Source organism: Capra hircus, chromosome 19, assembly GCF_001704415.2.
Source record: "Capra hircus breed San Clemente chromosome 19, ASM170441v1, whole genome shotgun sequence".
Lineage (NCBI taxonomy): Eukaryota > Metazoa > Chordata > Mammalia > Artiodactyla > Bovidae > Capra > Capra hircus.
This window is the reverse complement of record NC_030826.1, coordinates 43751590-43770147: the sequence shown is the minus strand read 5'-3', so window position 1 is coordinate 43770147 and position 18558 is coordinate 43751590. Positions and strand designations below refer to the sequence as shown.

The following is an 18558-nucleotide window of genomic DNA, read 5'->3' as shown; positions in this document are numbered from 1 at the left end:
ATTTTATAAATGGCTTAAAAACCTCTAGATATTTGCTAGATGTCCCACAGCTGCTGCAGGAGGCAGCTCAGACTGGAACCAGGTCCTGGCCTCCCAGAGCTCTGATCTTGAGGCAGGTAAGTGGTGCGGGCCTGCACGTGCTGTATCTTAGAGTTCTTCAGACCTAAGGCCTGAGTAAACCTTTGCCAGGAGCAGAGAGCCTGCTGCTCTCATGTGATTTCGATGCAACTTGACCTCTAGGGTCCTCATTTTCTCACCGTAAAATGGGAAGAGTGCGTGGGAGAAGTCTGGGTTCTACTCCACACCAGGAGTCATTACACACAAGGACTTGTTTCTTACTCTGTAAAATGGGAAGAGATATCTCTTGGCTGAGGGCTGTGAAACTGTTTGTAACCCATGTCTGTAAGGCGGTAAAGGACCTTAACTGCGGCTGGGCTCTCTCCCTGACAGTTTATAAAATGATTTTGTGTCGTTTCAAAAATTCACTTGGTATAAGAAGGGAATGTAAATGGCGCCTTCTCTCGGGGCCCTTTAGACCAGCAGCACTTCACCGGTCACTCCCCGCCCCCCACTTCGGGTTTCCTAACCTCGGAGGGCCGCAAAGACTTTTCTCAGGGAAAGCGCATGGTTGGCCCCATGGAATCCACGTGCTACTCCGGCGTGCACCGGCTGGCTGGGTTACTCCCGGCCGGGAAGCAACCGTTCTGGGGGTGAGGGGCGGAGAAGCAAGTGACGTCAGAGTCACGGCCTACCATTCTTAAAGGCGCAGGCTCATAGCCCGTGTTCGTTTTTCTGTTAGAACAAATAATCAGTGAGCGAACGAAGTTTTAAAGGCGAGGCAGTTGGTGGGGTCTCGGCTAACGGGGCTGGCCCGGGAGAAAAATGAGTCTCCTGAGAAGCAGGATCGGAGACTTCGTTACAGGATTTACGCCAACCTGTCACCCCGGAGAGACAATTTGAGGGGAGGGGTTTGGTATTTGTCCAGTTCGAATTCCGGGTTCTTAACTTTGACCCTCAGTTTCGTCTTCCGTAAAATGGGGAAGGCGAATAATAATCTATTTCTAAAACTGTTGAGACCTAGAAATAGGTTTTGTGAGAGTAACCAACACAGAAATGTTGGTCCCTTTTCCCCCTACTCGATCCTATCTCAGTGCAAAGTAAGAAATCCGAGGCCCGGAGCGGCGTTGTAACTTGCCCAGGGTCACAAGGAGGTGGGACGAAGCCCAGGTTAAACCCAGATCTCACAGGGGCTCCCAGGCCAGCCGCTCCTCGGGCCAGCCTGTCTGGCTTCAGTTGCTTACTCGCTAACTCCATCGCCCACACCCGCATGGTACCCCGCAGTTTGTCAAGTGGTTTTGGCGTTGCAACCTCGGTGGATTGTCTGTTAAATGGGGACGACCCTGTTTGATACGATCGTCATGAAGCTGTAAAAACCTCAACAAAGAGCCGGGTGGGTTGATGTTTGCCATCACTATCTGATCGCCCTCGCGATCTTGAAAGAATTGATTCAAATCTCTTCCGGCCCGCGAATGAAGAAAACCGGGGGAGTGCGTTACCCATGCTCGTTTGGAAAGTTTGCGGGAGCAGCGTTCTGCCGCGGTATTGGTGGGGTGGTGTTGGGGACAATAAGTTGTCAAGTACAGCGCTGCCGCCAGGTCGAGCGCGGCGTGGTGACACACGACCTTGGCGCGCGGGCGGGACTGGGCACCGGCCGAGCGGGTTCGGGCTAGCGCGGGACAGGGAGGAGGCCGCGAGTGGGCGGGCCAGCGGCACTCCGGGCAAACGGTCGGTCGGCCCGAGGGGGCGGGGCCTCACAGGGCCAACCGGGGGCGGGGCGAGCTCGGCCGCTTTCCGAGTCGGCCTCGGTGCCGAGTGAGCGCGCGTGGAGCCCGCACCGGCGGCGGAGCCGCTATGGGTCCGCCCGGCCCCGGGCACCGCGCCGCTCGAGCACCGGCCTAGAGCCAGGTGGGCGGGACGGAACCAAGGCTGCGGGCCAAGCGGGAGGCAGAGGCGGGAGTTGGGTCCCTAGGGGTCCGAGGGAGGCTGAGCCGGGCGGGCCTGGGCTAGGAGCCGGGAGTCGCGGGCCGACCTAGTCGGCCCCACCGGGCTCTCCCTGCGCGAGGAGTCGAAACAGAATGTCTCTGAGGGGTGAAGAGCGATCTTGTCGTGCTATCCCTATTTCAAGCACTATCGGCCTAGCCTACCCCCCACCCCCACGCCACCATCCCCGCTCGCGAGAGAGAGCAAAGAAATTCGTCTTTACCCTTCGGCCCCGGGGCCTGGCCCTTCGGGCCTCGAGAGGACGGGTGCAGGGGAGGTCTGGGAGTCCTCACCTTCAGTCCCAGGAAAGGGGATGGACCCTTCGCCGCCCTCAGATTTGTTTCCTTTCCCTCACCTCCGGGTCTCACCTCTCCACGCCGTGTGACTCGAGGCTCGCATGCACCCATCTCGGGCCTGGGCGCTGGAGTGGAGGGCGGCTCAGGCGTTTTGATCGTTGGTACCCAGGCCTGCCGGGGCACCTGCACTGAACTGGATCACAGTACGCCGGTGTGGCGAGGGAGAGGGAATGGCGGTGGGCCGTTATTGTCCATTAACTGATGGGTGACTCTCCCAGTTTCCTTGCTGACTTCTCCCAGTGTGACCTTGGGCCGGTCAACTCACCTCTCTGAGCATGTTCCCCACCCCCACGCCCCCAGCAAGGTGAAGCTGAGAATAACTGCTTTAGAAAGTGGTTGTGAGAAACTCATACTCAGTGAGTGAATGGGGTGAGAATCCCTGTAGTGTCCCCAGGCACCCCTGCCTCCTTTCTTCCCTTTCCTGACTCTGATTTTTGCTCCAGTTGACACTTGCTTTTCAGAACTGAAGCTACAAGATGGCTGACCAGGACCCAGGGGGCATTAGCCCCCTCCAACAAATGGTGGCATCTGGCGCGGGGGCTGTGGTCACCTCCCTCTTCAGTAAGACCTGGGGAAAGTGGGGTGGGAGCAGCTGGGGGCTGGGGCTGACCAGACGTTGACAAGTGACTTGGCTCTGGATGAGGGGTCAGGGAGGGGTCCTGAAGGAGCCTCCAGCCCTGCCCTCCTCCCCTAGTGACCCCCCTGGATGTGGTGAAGGTACGCTTGCAGTCTCAGCGCCCTTCGGTGGCCAGTGGTGAGTGCCTGACCTTGGAGCCAATGGGGGTGCAGGGTTCCCCAGGGATGGGGTGCCTGGGGGAAGGTGGGGGACACTTCTGACTTGAGATACCGTCTTGTGTTTTAGAGCTGATGCCTCCCTCCAGACTCTGGAGCCTCTCCTATGCCAAATGTGAGTGCCCCGCACCACAGGGAGCCTGTAAGGGTTCACGGGAGGGAGTGTCCCGGTCTCTCAGGGCACATGGGGGCCCCACAGCTGTGGACTGGCACACACTTCTAGATCTTATCAGCCAGCCCTCTGTCCTACACTAAAACGTCCACTCAGGGACCCCAGGGTCCGCTGGCCCTCCAAGGATGGGAGCTCGCCACCTCCCTGTGAGGTCCCAGGGCCCTCTTTCTGACGCCTCCACCCCTTCCCCAGTGCCCTCGTCTCTCCGATCCACAGGGAAGTGCCTCCTGTACTGCAGTGGTGTCCTAGAGCCCCTCTACCTGTGCCCAAATGGTGCCCGCTGTGCCACCTGGTTTCAGGACCCCACTCGCTTCACTGGTACCATGGTGAGGAGCAGCTGTGCCCCTGGATGGGTCTGTAGGCATTTGGAGCAATACAGATTGGTAGGGCAGCAGACCCAGAAAACAGTGGGTAGCCTAAAGCATGTAGAGATGGCCAATTCATTTTGGGAAGCGCTCCCCTGAGGGGGCAGGGCCTTCACTAGGTTTGAAAGGTGATTAGGAGTCTCTCCTGTTCCATGCTTAGTCGTGTCCGACTCTTTGCGACCCCATGAATTGCAGCACGCCAGGCCTCCCTGTCCATCACCATCTCCCGGAGTTCACTCAGACTCACGTCGATCGAGTCCATGATACCATCCAGCCATCTCATCCTGGGTCGTCCCCTTCTCCTGCCCCCAATCACTCCCAGCATCAGAGTCTTTTCCAGTGAGTCAACTCTTCGCATGAGGTGGCCAAAGTACTGGAGTTTCAGTTTTAGCATCATTCCTTCCAAACACCCAGGGCTGAGTCAAATAGGGAGTTACATGTATAGAGGCCTAAAGGGCTCCTGGGTAGAAGTGAGGGCATCGGGAGGGCCCAGCCTGGGCCAGCCCTGCCACAGGCCTTGTTCATTTCATCCTTTCTCCTTTTGGGCTCGTGTCTGCATGACCAGGATGCTTTTGTGAAGATTGTGCGACATGAGGGTACCAGGACCCTGTGGAGCGGCCTCCCAGCCACCCTGTGAGCACCCCAGTTCTGCGGCTTACCTCCCCGATCCCCTCATTCCGACCTCTTACTCCCAACATTGGCTGGCTGAGTGGGATCAGGGAACCTTGGGAGGTTTGGGAGCTTTGGAGAATCTTGGCTAACCTATACACACCCCCAGGGTGATGACTGTGCCAGCCACTGCCGCCTACTTCACCGCCTACGACCAACTCAAGGCCTTCCTGTGTGGTCGAGCCCTGACCTCTGACCTCTACGCTCCCATGGTGGCTGGCGCACTGGCTCGCCGTGAGCACAGCCCTGGGCCCGCCATCTCCCTTTGACCACCCCCGTGCAGGAGCCCAGTCCGGACTCCCAACCTCTGCCAGCCTTGGGGTGGGGGGATGTTCAAGGCCCCCAGACTCTGGGAGGGCTGCCACTGGGACCTGTGAGCTGACCCATCCTCCCATTCCCTGCAGTGGGCACCGTGACTGTGATCAGCCCCCTAGAGCTGGTGCGGACAAAGCTGCAGGCTCAGCACCTATCATACCGGGAGCTGGGGACCTGTGTCCGAGCAGCTGTGGCTCAGGGTGGCTGGCGCTCACTCTGGCTGGGCTGGGGTCCCACTGCCCTTCGGGATGTGCCCTTCTCAGGTAGGCACCTGGAGTGCAGGGGTTGAGGTGAGGGGCCCTAGGAGGTCTATAGCTAAGCCCGTTTTGCTACTACTAATCTATAAGTCATGTAACTTCTCTGAGCCATGAGTATCCATCTCACGTGCGAAGTGGGCCCCACATTTTCATGAGACGCTTCCTGCCCAGGGCCTGTGAAATCCACTGGCACATAGCATGTAGGCTTCATAACTGGGAGGGAGTAGTCGTGATATAGGTCTGTGGGAGATGGGAAATCTGGGCCTACCCCACCGCCCTCCCAGTCTCTAATGAGTGCTCCCCCATCCCCCCAAGCTCTGTACTGGTTCAACTATGAGCTGGTGAAGAGCTGGCTGAGTGGGCTCAGGCCAAAGGACCAGACCTCCGTGGGCATCAGCTTTGTCGCTGGCGGCATCTCAGGGATGGTGAGTTGATCATGCTGGGAGTGAGGCCATTGATGTGTCCTTGAGGTGACCAAAGGGTTGTTGGAGATGCTCTGGAAAAGAATCTTTGCGTGCCTGTCCAGGGGTACACTCACTCCATTCCCCTAGGGATGTTCTAGCTAAGGCCAGGAGGCCCTGGCTGGATGCAAGGGACGAGGGTCCTGGGAATGGAGACAAGCCTGTCTGCACCCCACCAGGTGGCAGCCACCCTGACTCTACCCTTTGACGTGGTGAAGACTCAGCGCCAGGTCGCGCTAGGAGCAGTGGAGGCTGTGAGAGGTGAGGAGCCCTGGCTGGTGTGGGGCAGGGCTGGGGGTGCCCCGCGGGGTCTTATTGGGCCTGGATTTGCAGTGATGCCCCCGCACACCGACTCCACGTGGCTGCTGCTCCGGAGGATCCTGGCCGAGTCAGGCACCAGGGGCCTCTTTGCAGGTGGGCGTCTTTGTGTGTATGTCCACACCCTGGTGAAGTTGGTGCTCCCTGGGACTCGACCTCTGACCCTAGCCTCCTCTCCACTGCAGGCTTCCTCCCGAGGATCATCAAGGCCGCCCCTTCCTGCGCCATCATGATCAGCACTTATGAGTTCGGCAAAAGCTTCTTCCAGAGGCTCAACAGGGAACAGCTTCTGAGCCCTTGAAGGGAGCGAGGGGACAAGGACCCTACCTCTTCCATGGACAGGGTGGGGCAGGAGGAGACTGAGCCAAGTGCCTTTTCCTTCAGCACTGAGGGGAGGGGCCTCATTTCTCTTTCTTCCCCACTCAGCCCCAGGGGTAGGGGAATGCCCCTCTGCACCCACCCAGAGCACCCCACCAACCCCCGACTGCTTCCTGCTGTTCCCCATTCCCCGGCCCTGAGAATCATCACTCTCTCCCCTCAAGTTCAAGACCAAATCTGCTCACTTCTCCCCTCATTTCCCTGTGGGTTTGCTGTAAGTGAGCCTGTCTCTAGGAGCCACAAAACCCTGGGCCTGGCGTAGTCTGCACCCACTCCTGTTAATTTGTTGAGTCTAAAGATGATAAACTTCTTTCCAGTGCTTGTGATTGCAGGAGGTGTCTGGGTTGGGTGGAAAAATAGGGCTTGGTGAGCGATTTGCACAGAAGAGGACTGGAAGGGACCTTGACATTGGCTTTGGCTGCCCGGGTGGTATCCCTGTAGAGGAGCCCTCCTGTGATGTTATGAGAGCCGGTGGGGGTGAGACCTTTACCCAAGGGCACACTTAACTGATAACCCAGGAAGGAAGGTGACCTCAATGCCAGGCTTTGGCCTAATGGAAGAGTCTGGACCTTTAGGCCAAAGCTGAATTGCTCAAGGTAATGGATGGGAAATGGGGCCCTGCCAGGGCTTGCCTTCTCCATCTCTGCCCCACCCCCCACTCCCTGCCCAGGATGTCCAACTTCTTCTCTGCCTGAGGTAGATGAGTTATCCAAGGGGCCCTTAACACATTTTGGTGTTTCCCTGGGCTGACTTACTATTTCAGACACTTCATACCAAAAGCCACCCGCTCCCTGAATTATTCTGACCAGTCTGTTTCCAGGGTTTAGCGGGTCCAGCATCACCTGGTTGTGGGCCCAGCACTAACTCTACCACATTCTGCCAACCTCAGGAGCGGGCCCCCTGTCCCAGCCCCTCCACAGACAAGGCCGCCCTCAGTCCTCTGGTTTTTATTTGCCTGATACCCTCATAGCTGCCCCCCCCGCCCCCAGCCAGGGGGCTGAGAAAGGAGTGACTCTAGGACATACACAGGGGCAGACGTAAGAGGCATGGGAGGTGGGGCTGCTGAGGCTGGGCCGCCAGCCCGAGGAGGGTGGGGTGATGAGCGAAGGAGAGTCCAGCTGGGAGCTAACCAGGCATCGGGGTCACCGGAAGAAGCAGCTTCCTGAGGGCTCCCCGTGGCCTCGGTGCCCCTGCCTCTCGGCCCCAGCGGCCTCCCTCCGCAGCTCCAGCCTCCGTGGGCAAGAAGCTGAACTGGGCTAGAAGCAAAGGGTGTCTCTAGAGAGACTCCTGGCAGAGTGGGCAGCGTTCTCTGGAGGGTGGCCTGGGTTGGGGAGGCTCTGAGGAAGGGCGGCAGGTGGGGCTGGCACTGCCCACGCCGCTCCTCAGCTGGGGCTCAGTGCCGGGCTGCCCTCGGGACTGTCGCTCACCAGGCACTCGTTGGATTTGAAGCTCGCCAGGGACTTGCAGCTGGGGATGGAGGCCAGGGAGCCGCAGAGGCCCAGCATGGAGGGCGTGGGGTCCTTCCCTGGGGAGAGAGGGCGGGTGAGGCCGAGCCAACCGGCCTCCGCAAGTGAGTGGTGGACGGTGCTCGGGTGCAGGCAGTGAAGGGACAGCCCTCGGGTCACCCGCCAGGAGACCCTCATCCTTGGAGCGCTGGCCTTGTGCAGTGAAACCTGGGAAGAGCACCTGGCGCTGTCATGCACAGAGCTGGGGACAGACACTGTATTGTAATCGTCAGTTTATGTCTCTGTCTCCCCCTGAGGGTTCATCGTCTCTTTGTCCGTTTATTAAACACGTGGTGAGCACTTGTTCGGTTCCAAGTGCGGGGGATACAGAGAGCGGACGAGACACGGTCCCTGCCCTCATGGAGCTCACAGTCTGATGGGGAGACAGACACACGGACAATCACAGACACAGTGTGGCGGGGTTCCACGGTCCATAGCCTGCCTCGTCTCAAGGAAGTTCTAGGGTCATCCAGTGCGGTGTGGATTTTAGAAAGAAAAGACAGGCGGTCCAGGCACCAGGGAAACTAGGGTGGGAAAGCCAGGTGAAGCCAAGGAGGGAGGGCAACACAAAATGCATGCGTTGAAGTCCTGGACATTCGCTTGAAGGGAGCCACTAATTTGGTTCTGAGCTTCCTGGCAGCCAAAGAGAAGGGGGAAACAATGGTCAGGCAACTGGTTGATAGAGCGCAGGAAATAAGAGCAAAATAGTTAGGCAAAGAACTCCCGAAGGATCTGTAGGGCCTTTGTGGGGCCTTTGAGGATGTAATGGAGCCCTCACCATTTGCCAACACTGGTGACTATTCTAGTCAGCACCCCCATTTTACAGATACGAAGGGCTCAGCAAGGTGGACTCAATGACCAAGCTCCCACGACCAGAGAAGGCACAGCTGGGACTTGTGCCAGGGTCTGCCTGACACCCCAAACCAAGCTCTCAGTTGCTGTGCTAAGCTCCCAGGCAGGGTTGAGTGAATGAGGGAAATGGCTAGGGCCTGACTACAAGACCCAAGGCCTGGCCTCAGCCCTTTTGGAGTGGATACTGGGTGCTGGATTGGGGGGCTCACCGATGGGGCCCCAGGGCTCCTCGTCCCGCTTGCCCTCTCCCAGGCGCTGGGAGTCCGAGCTTAGACTGGCTTCAGCAGACAGGGGCTCCGTGCTCATGAAACTGTGTCTGTGGCAAAGCAGAGAGAGAGCCAGTGGGCGGACAGAGGCCCACAGCCCCTAGCGCCCCTCTTCTGTAGGAGAGGAGGGACCAACACTGAGCTCAGGCTGAGTCTGGCTGGGGCTTACCTCCGGTAGAGCTTGGGGTTGTTGGCACCCTCGGCCCCACTGAGTGTGCCCAGTGATGGCCATTGGTTGACCAGGCGTGTGGTGAGGTCCTTGGAACCCTGGGCCAGGGGGGCGTGGTCACCAGGGATCAGACCTGTCCTGGGATGGGGAGGGGGGGTCAGGCCTGGCTGGAAGAGGGAGCAGAAGTGGGGAAGAAGGGCTCAGAGAGAGGTGGGGGGAAGGGCTAGGATTGAAACCTGGGTGGCAGAAACATTACAAATGTTGAGAGTCAGTGGGGCAGATCCTGGGAGTCAGTGGAGTGTACTGGGGGGGTCACAGGGGTGATAGGAATTAGAGCACTTGTGTTGAGGTTTAGCGGAATAATGAGATGTCAGAGAGGGTGGCGGGCAGGTGGGTGCAGAGCAGTGCAGGGATCATGAAGAGTAATGGGGTGTCAGGGGATCAGGCTGGGAGGCCTCAGGGTGATGAAAACGTTTAAAGAGGAACTGTTAGAAGATGGGTAAAAGTGAGGTCGGGGGTCACTGTGCCTGATGCTCAGTGGGCCTACGATGCTGTTCAGACGTGTTGAACAGAGGGAATGATGCAATCATGTTGAAGGGCGTTGAATACTATTAATTAGAGATGCTTGTGAGTAATACTGGAGCTCCTGTAGTGCCGGAATCCCAGCAGTACTGCTGAGTGGCCATTCTAGCTGGTGTCTCGTACGTAGCTAAGGATGAAGTGGGGAGCCGGCTTGGGGCGGGTCTTATGTTGAGAATAAAGCTAGGTCGCCCGGGGAAGGGGATCTCAGGGTGGCGGTATCGGGCTCAGTGGTCTGATGTTGGTGGTTGGCATCAGGAAAGGTGATGTTAGAGTCAGCGGGGGCGATGTGGTCGGGGTGGCGGGGGACAGGGGTCAGGGCCGCGGCGGCGGCACTCACAGCTGCTCCTGCAGCTCCAGGATCACGCCTTCCAGCTCCCGCTTCTCCCGCTGGTTCTGCGCCGCCGCCTCCTCCAGCTGCAGTTGCAGCCGCCGGTTCTCCGCCTCCAGGTCCTTCAGCTGCGACTCGCGCAGACGCACCAGCTCCTCCAGGTAGCCCTGCGGGGCGCCAGCTCAGCCCCGGCGGCGAGAGAAGGGGGTCCCCGCGGCCGCCCGCCCCGCCTTCTGCCGGGCTCGCCCCGTCCACGCCCCGCCCACGCCGCGCGCCGCACACCTTCTGCGCGTAGACAATGCGGAACTTCTGTTCCATCTTGTGCCACTTGCTGTACCAGCTGTCCTCGTCGGTGACGAGCGGCAGGTACGGGTGCTCGGGCGAGTTGTCCTCGCTCGTGCTGCTCTCGGCGCTGTGCCGCTCCTCCTCGTCCGTCAAGTAGTCGTAGCTTGAGGGAGGGAGCAGTTACACAACCAAGGTTACACAGTTACACAGACGAGCCTCTTGGGCCGGGGGCGGGGGGCGGGGAGGGGGGCGGCATGATGCCAGACCGCTCGCCTCCCGCCCGCCATCCCCACCCCTCAGGGCGGTCGTCTGTCCGCACCACCCACCTCCGCAACAATCGCAACAATTGGGCTGCTTACCTCTGAGTGAACTTCAGGTAGGGCGTGTAGTCGATGACCACGGGGGTCTTCCCGTCCAGCACTTCGCCCTTTAGGCAGAAGCTGGGGGCAGAGCAGCCACAGGGTGGGGGGCAGGTATGAGCGGATGGGAGCGTGGACTTTCGCAGAGAAACAACCCCAATCCCACCCACCGTCACGGCGACCGCCACCGCCACCCAGACCCCACCTGAAGTCTATGGCGCTCAGTCCGATCAGCATCCCAGTGAGGACCGTGGCTTCCTCCCGCATCATGATGGCTCCTGAGTCGTAGAAGCGTCTGTGGGGAGGAGGGAGGTACCGGCAATGTAGTCTTCCCAGAGAGCCCCACACCTCAGGGCTTCTCCTGTTGGCTTATCACAAACCTTGCCTGGAGGAAGGAGGTATCTTTTTTCCTGCTCACCCCTCACTGTGTCTCCCTCTCAGGCTGGGGCCTACTGGGGATAGCACCTGTGTCTCCCACCTATTAAAGCGCGTGTCCCCTGAGATTCGACCTCCATCACTCTGAACTACCCCTTCTCCACCAAGTACAGAGTCACCCAGATCCTTAAAATCAGGAAACAAGTCCCAAACAGTGCTTGGCATATAGTGAAGTGTTTGTCTCTCAGTCGTGTCCCACTCTTTACAACCCCATGGACAGAGGAGCCTGGTAGGCTACTGTCCATGGGACTCTACAGACAAGAATACTGGAGTGGGTTGCCATTCCCTTCTCCAGGGGATCTTCGCGACCCAGGAATAGAACCCAGGTTTCCTGCATTGTAGGCAGATTCTCTACCGTCTGAGCTACCAGGGAAGTATTTTGGCATACAGTCGATTTTTTTTTAATATATGTTAATGTGAATCCTGAAATGTGAGGACACACTAGAGATACACTGCAGCTAAAAACATCAGGTTGGGTGTGACCACATGAGGGGGGTAGCGAGGCACATGTCCCCACTGTACTCATTTTCCCCTTTGGCACATCTTGCCTGTGACCCTGCCTCCCAGACCCAATGTCTCTGCAGACCCACAGTGTATGGACTGAAACTCTGTCCCCTGGGACTCTGGAGTCCATGGGTAGCAAGTACGGTACTGCTGCTGTTTGCAGAGCAGGTAGAGCTGTGTGCTATAGGTCATGGAACGAGGCCAACAAGTAAAACAATACATAGTTGAGGCTTGTCCAGAGCTGTATGCGTGAGACCAGCACTGGGGTCATGGGGGATAATGAATTTGACTTGGAAGAGATGATGATAGTGCTAAAAGTGTGTTCTGGGACGGGCTGGCCCAGCTGATGGGTGGATGGTCTGGGAGAGGGAAACTAGCAGTGCGTGCTGGTAGTTGTAGTCCAGATACTGAAGGTTGCTGCCACAACTTAAGGATCAAGTGTGTTTAGGCAATGAATGTACATCCTGAGACTTGTGGTCCACACTGATTGAGGGGGTCTGACCTGGTGGTCCGAGTGTCCCGCAGGGCTGTGGTGATGTATTCCGACATGCGTTTCTCCATCAGTGCCACCCGGATCCATGCCCGGCCCTGGAAAGCACGTTCACTTTTACCGGCTGCCCCAGAGGGACCCATGTGTGTGCCCCTGGGTCTGAACCTCCTGTGGCCCTTCTCCCCAGGGCCTGTGGGCTGGGGCGAGGACCAAGAAGCAAGCAGCCCCTCTGTATCCAGAGGAGGGAGCAGCTGCCCTGGCCCTGCCCGCTGCAGGCCCCTCACCTTGGCCCGGGCAGTACTGATGTTTTCCATGTTCTCGATGCTGCTCACACAGTTGTTGGGCACTTTGCTGCAGGCCAGGCGGATGTAGTCCCAAAAGCCTCGCTGCCCATCTGAGCTGAACCAGCTCACCGGACCTGCTGGGGCACAGGCTGAGCCAGGGCAGGGAGCGGGCTCAGCAAGACCAGGGAGTTTGGAGAGGGTCCATGTCATGGGGCATCCACATGCATAAATAAAAGCAGCCATGCATGTGCATCACGCCTGCCCCAAACAGACATACCCACACATGCATGTACACAAAGGCTCACTGCTGGGGCTTGTGGGTACCCCTTGTATTGTGCCCCCCCTTCCCAGCTCTGTGCTTGAGCTTCTGTGCATGACCTAGAATTGGGACCAGGAATGGGGTTCAGACAGCCACAGAGTAGCTCAGAAGGGGGTAGCTGGGAGCAATAGGGGACAGGAACGTGGACCCACCTTTGAAACGGTGGCTGAGGATCTGCTCTAAGATGGCTGCGAAATTCACAAACTCCTCGGATGAGTCATCGATGGGCTCCGTTGTGTACTTCTCCAGCAGGGTTTTCACAGAGAACCTGGGTGAGAGGGAGGGAGAAGGGGCAGTGGGGTGTCAGGTGACAAGACAGGGTAATGGGGGTAAAAGGCAGGATAAGAAGAGATCACCAGGAGCATGGATGTGGTAGGGAGGCAGAGGGAAAGAGGGTGGGGGACTAGTGAGGCTGTAGTGACCAGAGAGGGGCTGTGATGTGAGTGAGCAGGGTGGCAGATGGGAGATTGATTGACAGAGTGGGTGACGGAGAGGTGACAGGCAGAGAAGGGAGGCTTTAGGAACAAGGTGTGAGAGGGGATGAAACAACAGGTAGAAGGATGAGGCGCCCAGAGCCGGGGGCCAGCCCAGAGCCTCTTCCTGATCAGCCACCCTTTGGAGTTGCATCCTCTCTGTCAGAGAAGGGCGGGGGTTGGCTCGGAGGTGGGAGCTGCTTTGTGCCCCTGTCCTGAGCTGCCTTCTGCTATTGCTAGAACATTCTCCAGTCCCTTCTGGGGTGGGGCTGGGGTCACCTGTGCCAGAGCATGTGAGTTGCACCAAGCACATGGAGCGTGGGCATGCATGGGTGGCCAGGTGGACCCCCAGCACACAGATGCCCCCCTTCCCCCTTTTCCTTCCTAGCTTGGCCACCCACACACCAGCTGCCCAGAACCAGGCAGTGCAGAGCTGGGCCGGGGGAGGCGCAGGGCGCGGGTCTGACACACACAATGGGTGGGAAGGGGCACTGGCAGATCTCTGGAAGGGGGCCTGAGGGCCCGGACACCTGGCCTCTCAGAGAGGAAAGAAGCCAAGGGAAGCCAATGGGGCTGAGAGACTGGAGCCCAGCAGCCCCCACCCTCCCTCCAATCCACCCAGAGCCTGGGCTCCCTCTGCAGTCCCTAGGCCTGCATTCTCCACCTGCCATCGCTGCAGCAGGGTGGGGCAGGGATGAGGACCTGGTTCCCAGCATCCCATCATGGCCCCTCTGTGGGTGGTACAGCAGGGGGGATGTATCCAGGGACATGGGGGCTGCTTGGCACCATCCTTCTTTCTCTAAGCTCATCCAGTCCTGTAATGTGCCCAACGTTATACTCTGTATGTGTCATCTCATCTATCCTGACAGCCTTGGGAGGGAGGTCCTCTTAGTATCACCATCACCCCGATTTTACAGATAAGATAACTGAAGGGTCTAAGAGACTGACTGATTTGTTCAAAGTCACACAGCTTGTGAGGTGTCAACAGGTATGTCTGATCCCAATGCCCTTGCTCTTTCTGGGACCTCCTGGTGGATGTCAGGATCAGTGAGACCCCAAGCAGCCCCTGCCTCCTCCACACTCTGTCCTCCGCTCTGTGCTCCAGCCCTCGAACACTGGCCGCCAAGGCTCTAGGCCAATGGCACAACTAACCCCACAGACCTCAGTCCCTTCCTTTGAGTTGGTCTGGCCTGAGATAAGAATCAGGTCAGTGCTGGGGCTGTACCAAGGGAGGCAGCCTGGATGGACTCAAATCCTGTGTCCTGGTGGTACCTTTGTGGCCTTGGACAAGTCACTTAATCTCTCCAAGGCCCATATTCCCCAGGTGTAAACAAGAACAATAGTACTTGTCTCATCAAATTTTGGTTCAAATTCTGGGAAAAGTCTGGGAGAAGGTGAGTGAGCAAGCCATGGGGCAGGGGTGGTAAGGAACTGGGCCATTAATGGCATGACCAGAAGGAGTCTGTGTTTAGGACATTATCCGGACTTTATTATACAGCCCTGCTCCTGTGATGTCTTCTGGTCATTTGGGTCAGACCTCAGTGGGGGCCTGTGGCTGGTTTCAGCATGGCAGCCATCTGCCATCTGTCCTCAGGGGTGCTGTGGTGCTGGTCATCGCCCCCGGGAGCCCCATGGTGTGTTCCCTGCTCAGAGGTGCAATGGCTGCTGCAGGTTACCATGGAGACAGGGAAACCAGGGCCCAGGGGAGCCCTTGGCCTGCTAAAGGGAACTGTTCCCAGAGCTGGAGGCAAACCACGTGACTGTGATGAGGCGGCAGGGACCAGAGGGATTTCTGAGCCTCTGTCATGCTCGCAATCACCCCTTCCCCACCAACTCTTTCCCTCACATTCCAGATCTAACCCCACTTCCAGTCCCCCAGAACGTCTGCTTCTGCAGCTGAGGCCCAGAGGCGTTTGTCCCTTCCCTACACTTTCAACAGTCCCAGCTGTCCTGGCAGGCAAGAGAAGGCAGAAGAACCTAGGAGGTCAAGAGAGATGAGAGGGACAGGAAGGATGGCATAGGGACGGGCTGTTTTCATGTGCCAGGTGCAGGACTAGGCTCCAACATGCATCATGTCATTACCATTCCTTGGTGCGGCTGTTACACCTACGATGGAGATGGTGAGACACCCAAGGCTCAGAGTGGTTAGGAGACTTCCGCAAAGTGGTACAGCTAATAACTGAAGAAAAGCCTGAACCTAGGACTGTCTGTGTTTCACACCACACTGGCAGGGCCTGGGAGGTGAGCATGGAGGCAGAGGCCTGCATTTGGGCTGGGCCACTGCCGCACTCATTCCTTCTCTAACGTTCCAGGCATTTTTACAGAGGTCATGTGTGCACAGCACCATGCTAGGCACTGGGGATATAATGGTATGAGACAGACGTAGTAGAGCTGAGTGTGCACCCAGGAACCTGGAAGAGTTGTAGGAGACAGACCTAGGGCATCAGGTGGGCACTGATCCCTGGGGGAAGGAGCAGGACCACGGCTGGTATGCAGGCAGGTGGGTCTGGCAAGGGAAGACAGCTGAGCCCTCAGAGGTGGCGTGGGGCAGAGGGGAGACTGCAGGTGGAGAAGGCAGCTGGCAGGGGGCTCCAAGGGGGAGAGATGAGTACAGGTAGGGGCTGAGGACTGGTCATTCCTGGCTTCAGGGAGGGGAGAGTGAGCCACTGCAGGGCTGGGGAGTGGGAAGGTTCACTTTCTGGGCCCCAAGAAAGCGGGCAAGTCTTCCCAACACTGCGACAACCCCACCCTTGGGAACCAAGGGCTCGGCCCTCCCAATCTCCTCCCCTTGGACCCGGGAGAACACAGCTTCTGCGGTCAGACCCTCACTCCTTCCCACCACAGGGGCAGTGCTGTGCCTTCACTGGATGGATTCCAGGACTTCACCTACATGCCCTGTTGACCCTGCCATGGGTTGCAACTGCCTAGAGATGGAGGAGGGCACCACCCCTGCTCCAGGATTTGAGCAGTGGGAAATCTCCCAGAAAAGCCCTACCCCAGAGAGGCCAGGTTGGCAGGGGTGGGAGTGAGGACATGCTTGGAGGGCGTTCATTCCCCTCTCCCATCAGTTCTTCTCTGCCCACCCAGCTCCCGCCCCCAGCAAGGGAGCCAGCCCTCCCCACCCCTCCCCCTCACAGACAATGTCACTTCCTGGTTCTCACAGGAAGCTGCAGTGCCAATTAAACACCCCTCACCCTCCAGGCCCCAGGCTGGGCACAGGCCTGGCCTGGTCTGGCCTAGAAGGATAGGGACCAAACCTCTAGACCCTCTCCAAGCCTGGGTCTGAGGATAGCGGACGCGGGCTCCTCTTAACCCTGTGCTGCCTCCCTTTTCTTCGCGTCTGCTGTGCATCCTCGCATCCAGCCGGCCCCGTCGCCTCTCCTTGACCACCCCACCCCCGCCCGCCGGCGGTGCCCACCTGCACACGGTGATCAGGTTCCTGCGCTCCACGGCCACATTGCGGGAAGACGCTTTCTTGGAGGACAACCCCAGAGCCATGGTGGTCTGGACAAAGCTCGCTTCCATCCAGATGTGTGGCCACTGCTGCCGCCGCCAGCTGCCCCTCACCCTGCCCGGCGCCCCGGCCCCCCCACCGCCGGATCACCGCTGGGCCCTCTGCCTGCCGGGGCACATCGACCCCTCCACGGCCATCCTCCAGCCGCTGCGCGTGTTGCCCGGCCCCCTGGCTCTCTCCCCCGGCGGCGATTCCGAAGCAAAACAAGGCCGGGGAGGGAACTCTCCGAGGTGCTGAGCCGGGGCCGGTCACCCCCTCCCCTAGCTGCCCGCCCCCCTCGGCCGGTGACGTCAAAGCCCTCGAGCCCCGCCCCCTGGCAGGCCGGGGACCAATCCGCAGAGGGTGCAGGATTTGGAGGGGGAGGGGAAGGGACAGGGGCCTCAAGGATCGCCGAGAGGGTCCCAGGGAGAGGCAGCGATTGGAAGGAAAAAAGGGGGCTTCTGGCTTGCCCTCCACCCCCAGGCTCAGAGCCCAGGACCCCACGTCTCGCGTCTCTGCGGCCCGACGCCTCTACTCCCTTGTTTCTGACCTCTGATCAGTGGTGTCTATCTCAGATGTCTTCTCATTTCTCCTCACCTTTATCCCGGCCCCCTCCGCCCACCCGTTGTCTATCGGCATTCCCAGTGAGGCCAGACCAGGTCTGCGTCCAGAGACCCTGGAGACCAAGGAGCAGTCGGAAACTGCGTATCTGTCTGCCCCCGGGCTTGGTTCGTCTGCGCCAGGCAGCGGAGTCCACCGCTGTAGGGTGGGGGATGGGAATTCAGAAGGAGCCGTAGGAGCCCTGAGCCTGGAACCCGTCGGGACAAAGAGTGGAGAGTAGACTGGCAGCTAAGGGCCTGGGCTCTGTGGAGGTTCCCAGCAGTAGAGCTGATGCCCATAGTGGTGCCAAGTAACTGCTTCTGAGTCCTACCTCCTCACACCACCCCAGAGGCAGCTGGTTTGAGGATTAACCCCTTGGTTGCTAGAATTGCTGCAGGGTGCCATCAACCCTCTCTTCAAGGCCAGAAAAGCTGGTTGCATCCATTTTCCGTGTTTATTTTTTTAAATTAAAGTATAGCTGATTTACAGTGCTGGTTGCGTCTTTTAGGTGGTTGCATCCTTCAGGGAAGGTGGGGGAAACAGAGGGACAGTCTGGCTTCCATACTACCCGTTGCTCTCTCACATCACTGCTCCCACATGCTCCATTTCTCTGTTCCTCTATTTAGCCTGTTCTCTTTCAACCACTGAAATCCTCAGCTCCCACAGAAAGGCTTTCTGTGTTGACCACAAGAGCTTCACCCAGTTTCTCCATCTGGCCTCAGAAATGTCCATTGTCCAACTCTGCCCACTCTCTGGGTTGACGCTGCTCGATAGTGGCTGGTCAGTGTCTCCACATTGCTCCAGATGGGCTCTCACATCTGAAAATGACCAGCAGGCAGGGACCCTCCATTAGCACAAACAGAGGAGGGAGAGATGAAAGACCTGTAGAAATTCCCAATCTTGGTCTGACTTCCTGGGGACTGGGGAGAAGGTCCTGACTCCAGCACAGATCTCTTGCTCACTCAACCTCAGCCTCAATTCTTGGCTTCTGGGGCCTCAGACTTAGTCTTTTCAGCCCCTCCACTCTGCTTTTTCCCTCTCGCCTCACCTTCGTCTTCCTTCCTCCAGATTCATTGCCAGGGGCAATCATGATGTTTGTTCTTCTGCTTTTCAATTGCAAGATATATTAGATGCGTGAAAGAGCGCCTAAATCACATATGTGCAGCTTGAAGAATACTTACAAAGCACGCAGCTATGTCATAGCCTCACTGATCAAGAAATAGGACATCACCAGCCCCAGAGGACCTCTCATAATGCTTTTGCCAGATCTCATCTTCATCCATCCCTGTGAGAGATAACCACTATCCAGACTTTTGCAATGAGCATTTTCTTGTTTTTCTTTATAGTTTTACCACCTACACATCCATCAGTAAAAAAAAAATACAGTTCAATGTTGCCAGTGTTTAGGCTTTGAAGAAATGGAGTCATACTGGATGAATTCAGTTGTAATTTGCTTCTTTCAGTATCATATTAGCGAGATACATTTCCACT

The 18558-nt window shown here is 58.0% G+C and overlaps 2 protein-coding genes across 13 annotated transcripts; one reads left to right on the top strand and one right to left on the bottom strand.

Annotated features, from left to right (window-relative positions):
* Window positions 1806–6449, top strand: SLC25A39 (solute carrier family 25 member 39). Of its 4 annotated transcripts, none has more exons than XM_018065237.1 (12): window positions 1806–1965; window positions 2858–2957; window positions 3091–3150; window positions 3259–3303; window positions 3577–3686; window positions 4291–4358; window positions 4504–4628; window positions 4799–4972; window positions 5282–5391; window positions 5607–5688; window positions 5761–5841; window positions 5931–6449. In XM_018065237.1, the coding sequence occupies exons 2-12, from the start codon at window positions 2873–2875 to the stop codon at window positions 6044–6046; spliced, it is 1056 nt and encodes a 351-aa protein (XP_017920726.1). In that variant the 5' UTR covers window positions 1806–1965; window positions 2858–2872; the 3' UTR covers window positions 6047–6449. The 4 variants fall into 4 exon arrangements, with proteins under 4 accessions (XP_017920726.1, XP_017920723.1, XP_017920725.1 ...); XM_018065234.1 differs by having other exon boundaries at window positions 3553–3686; XM_018065236.1 differs by having other exon boundaries at window positions 1832–1965; window positions 2840–2957; window positions 3553–3686.
* Window positions 7055–16774, bottom strand: RUNDC3A (RUN domain containing 3A). 9 transcript variants are annotated; one of them, XM_018065227.1, is made up of 11 exons: window positions 16393–16774; window positions 12654–12769; window positions 12183–12331; window positions 11911–11996; window positions 10675–10764; window positions 10470–10550; window positions 10108–10273; window positions 9835–9992; window positions 8916–9053; window positions 8690–8796; window positions 7055–7648 (listed from the first exon to the last, which is right to left on the bottom strand). In XM_018065227.1, the coding sequence occupies exons 1-11, from the start codon at window positions 16497–16499 to the stop codon at window positions 7506–7508; spliced, it is 1341 nt and encodes a 446-aa protein (XP_017920716.1). In that variant the 5' UTR covers window positions 16500–16774; the 3' UTR covers window positions 7055–7505. The 9 variants fall into 9 exon arrangements, with proteins under 9 accessions (XP_017920716.1, XP_017920714.1, XP_017920715.1 ...); XM_018065225.1 differs by having other exon boundaries at window positions 12183–12319; window positions 16393–16736; XM_018065226.1 differs by having other exon boundaries at window positions 12183–12316; window positions 16393–16736.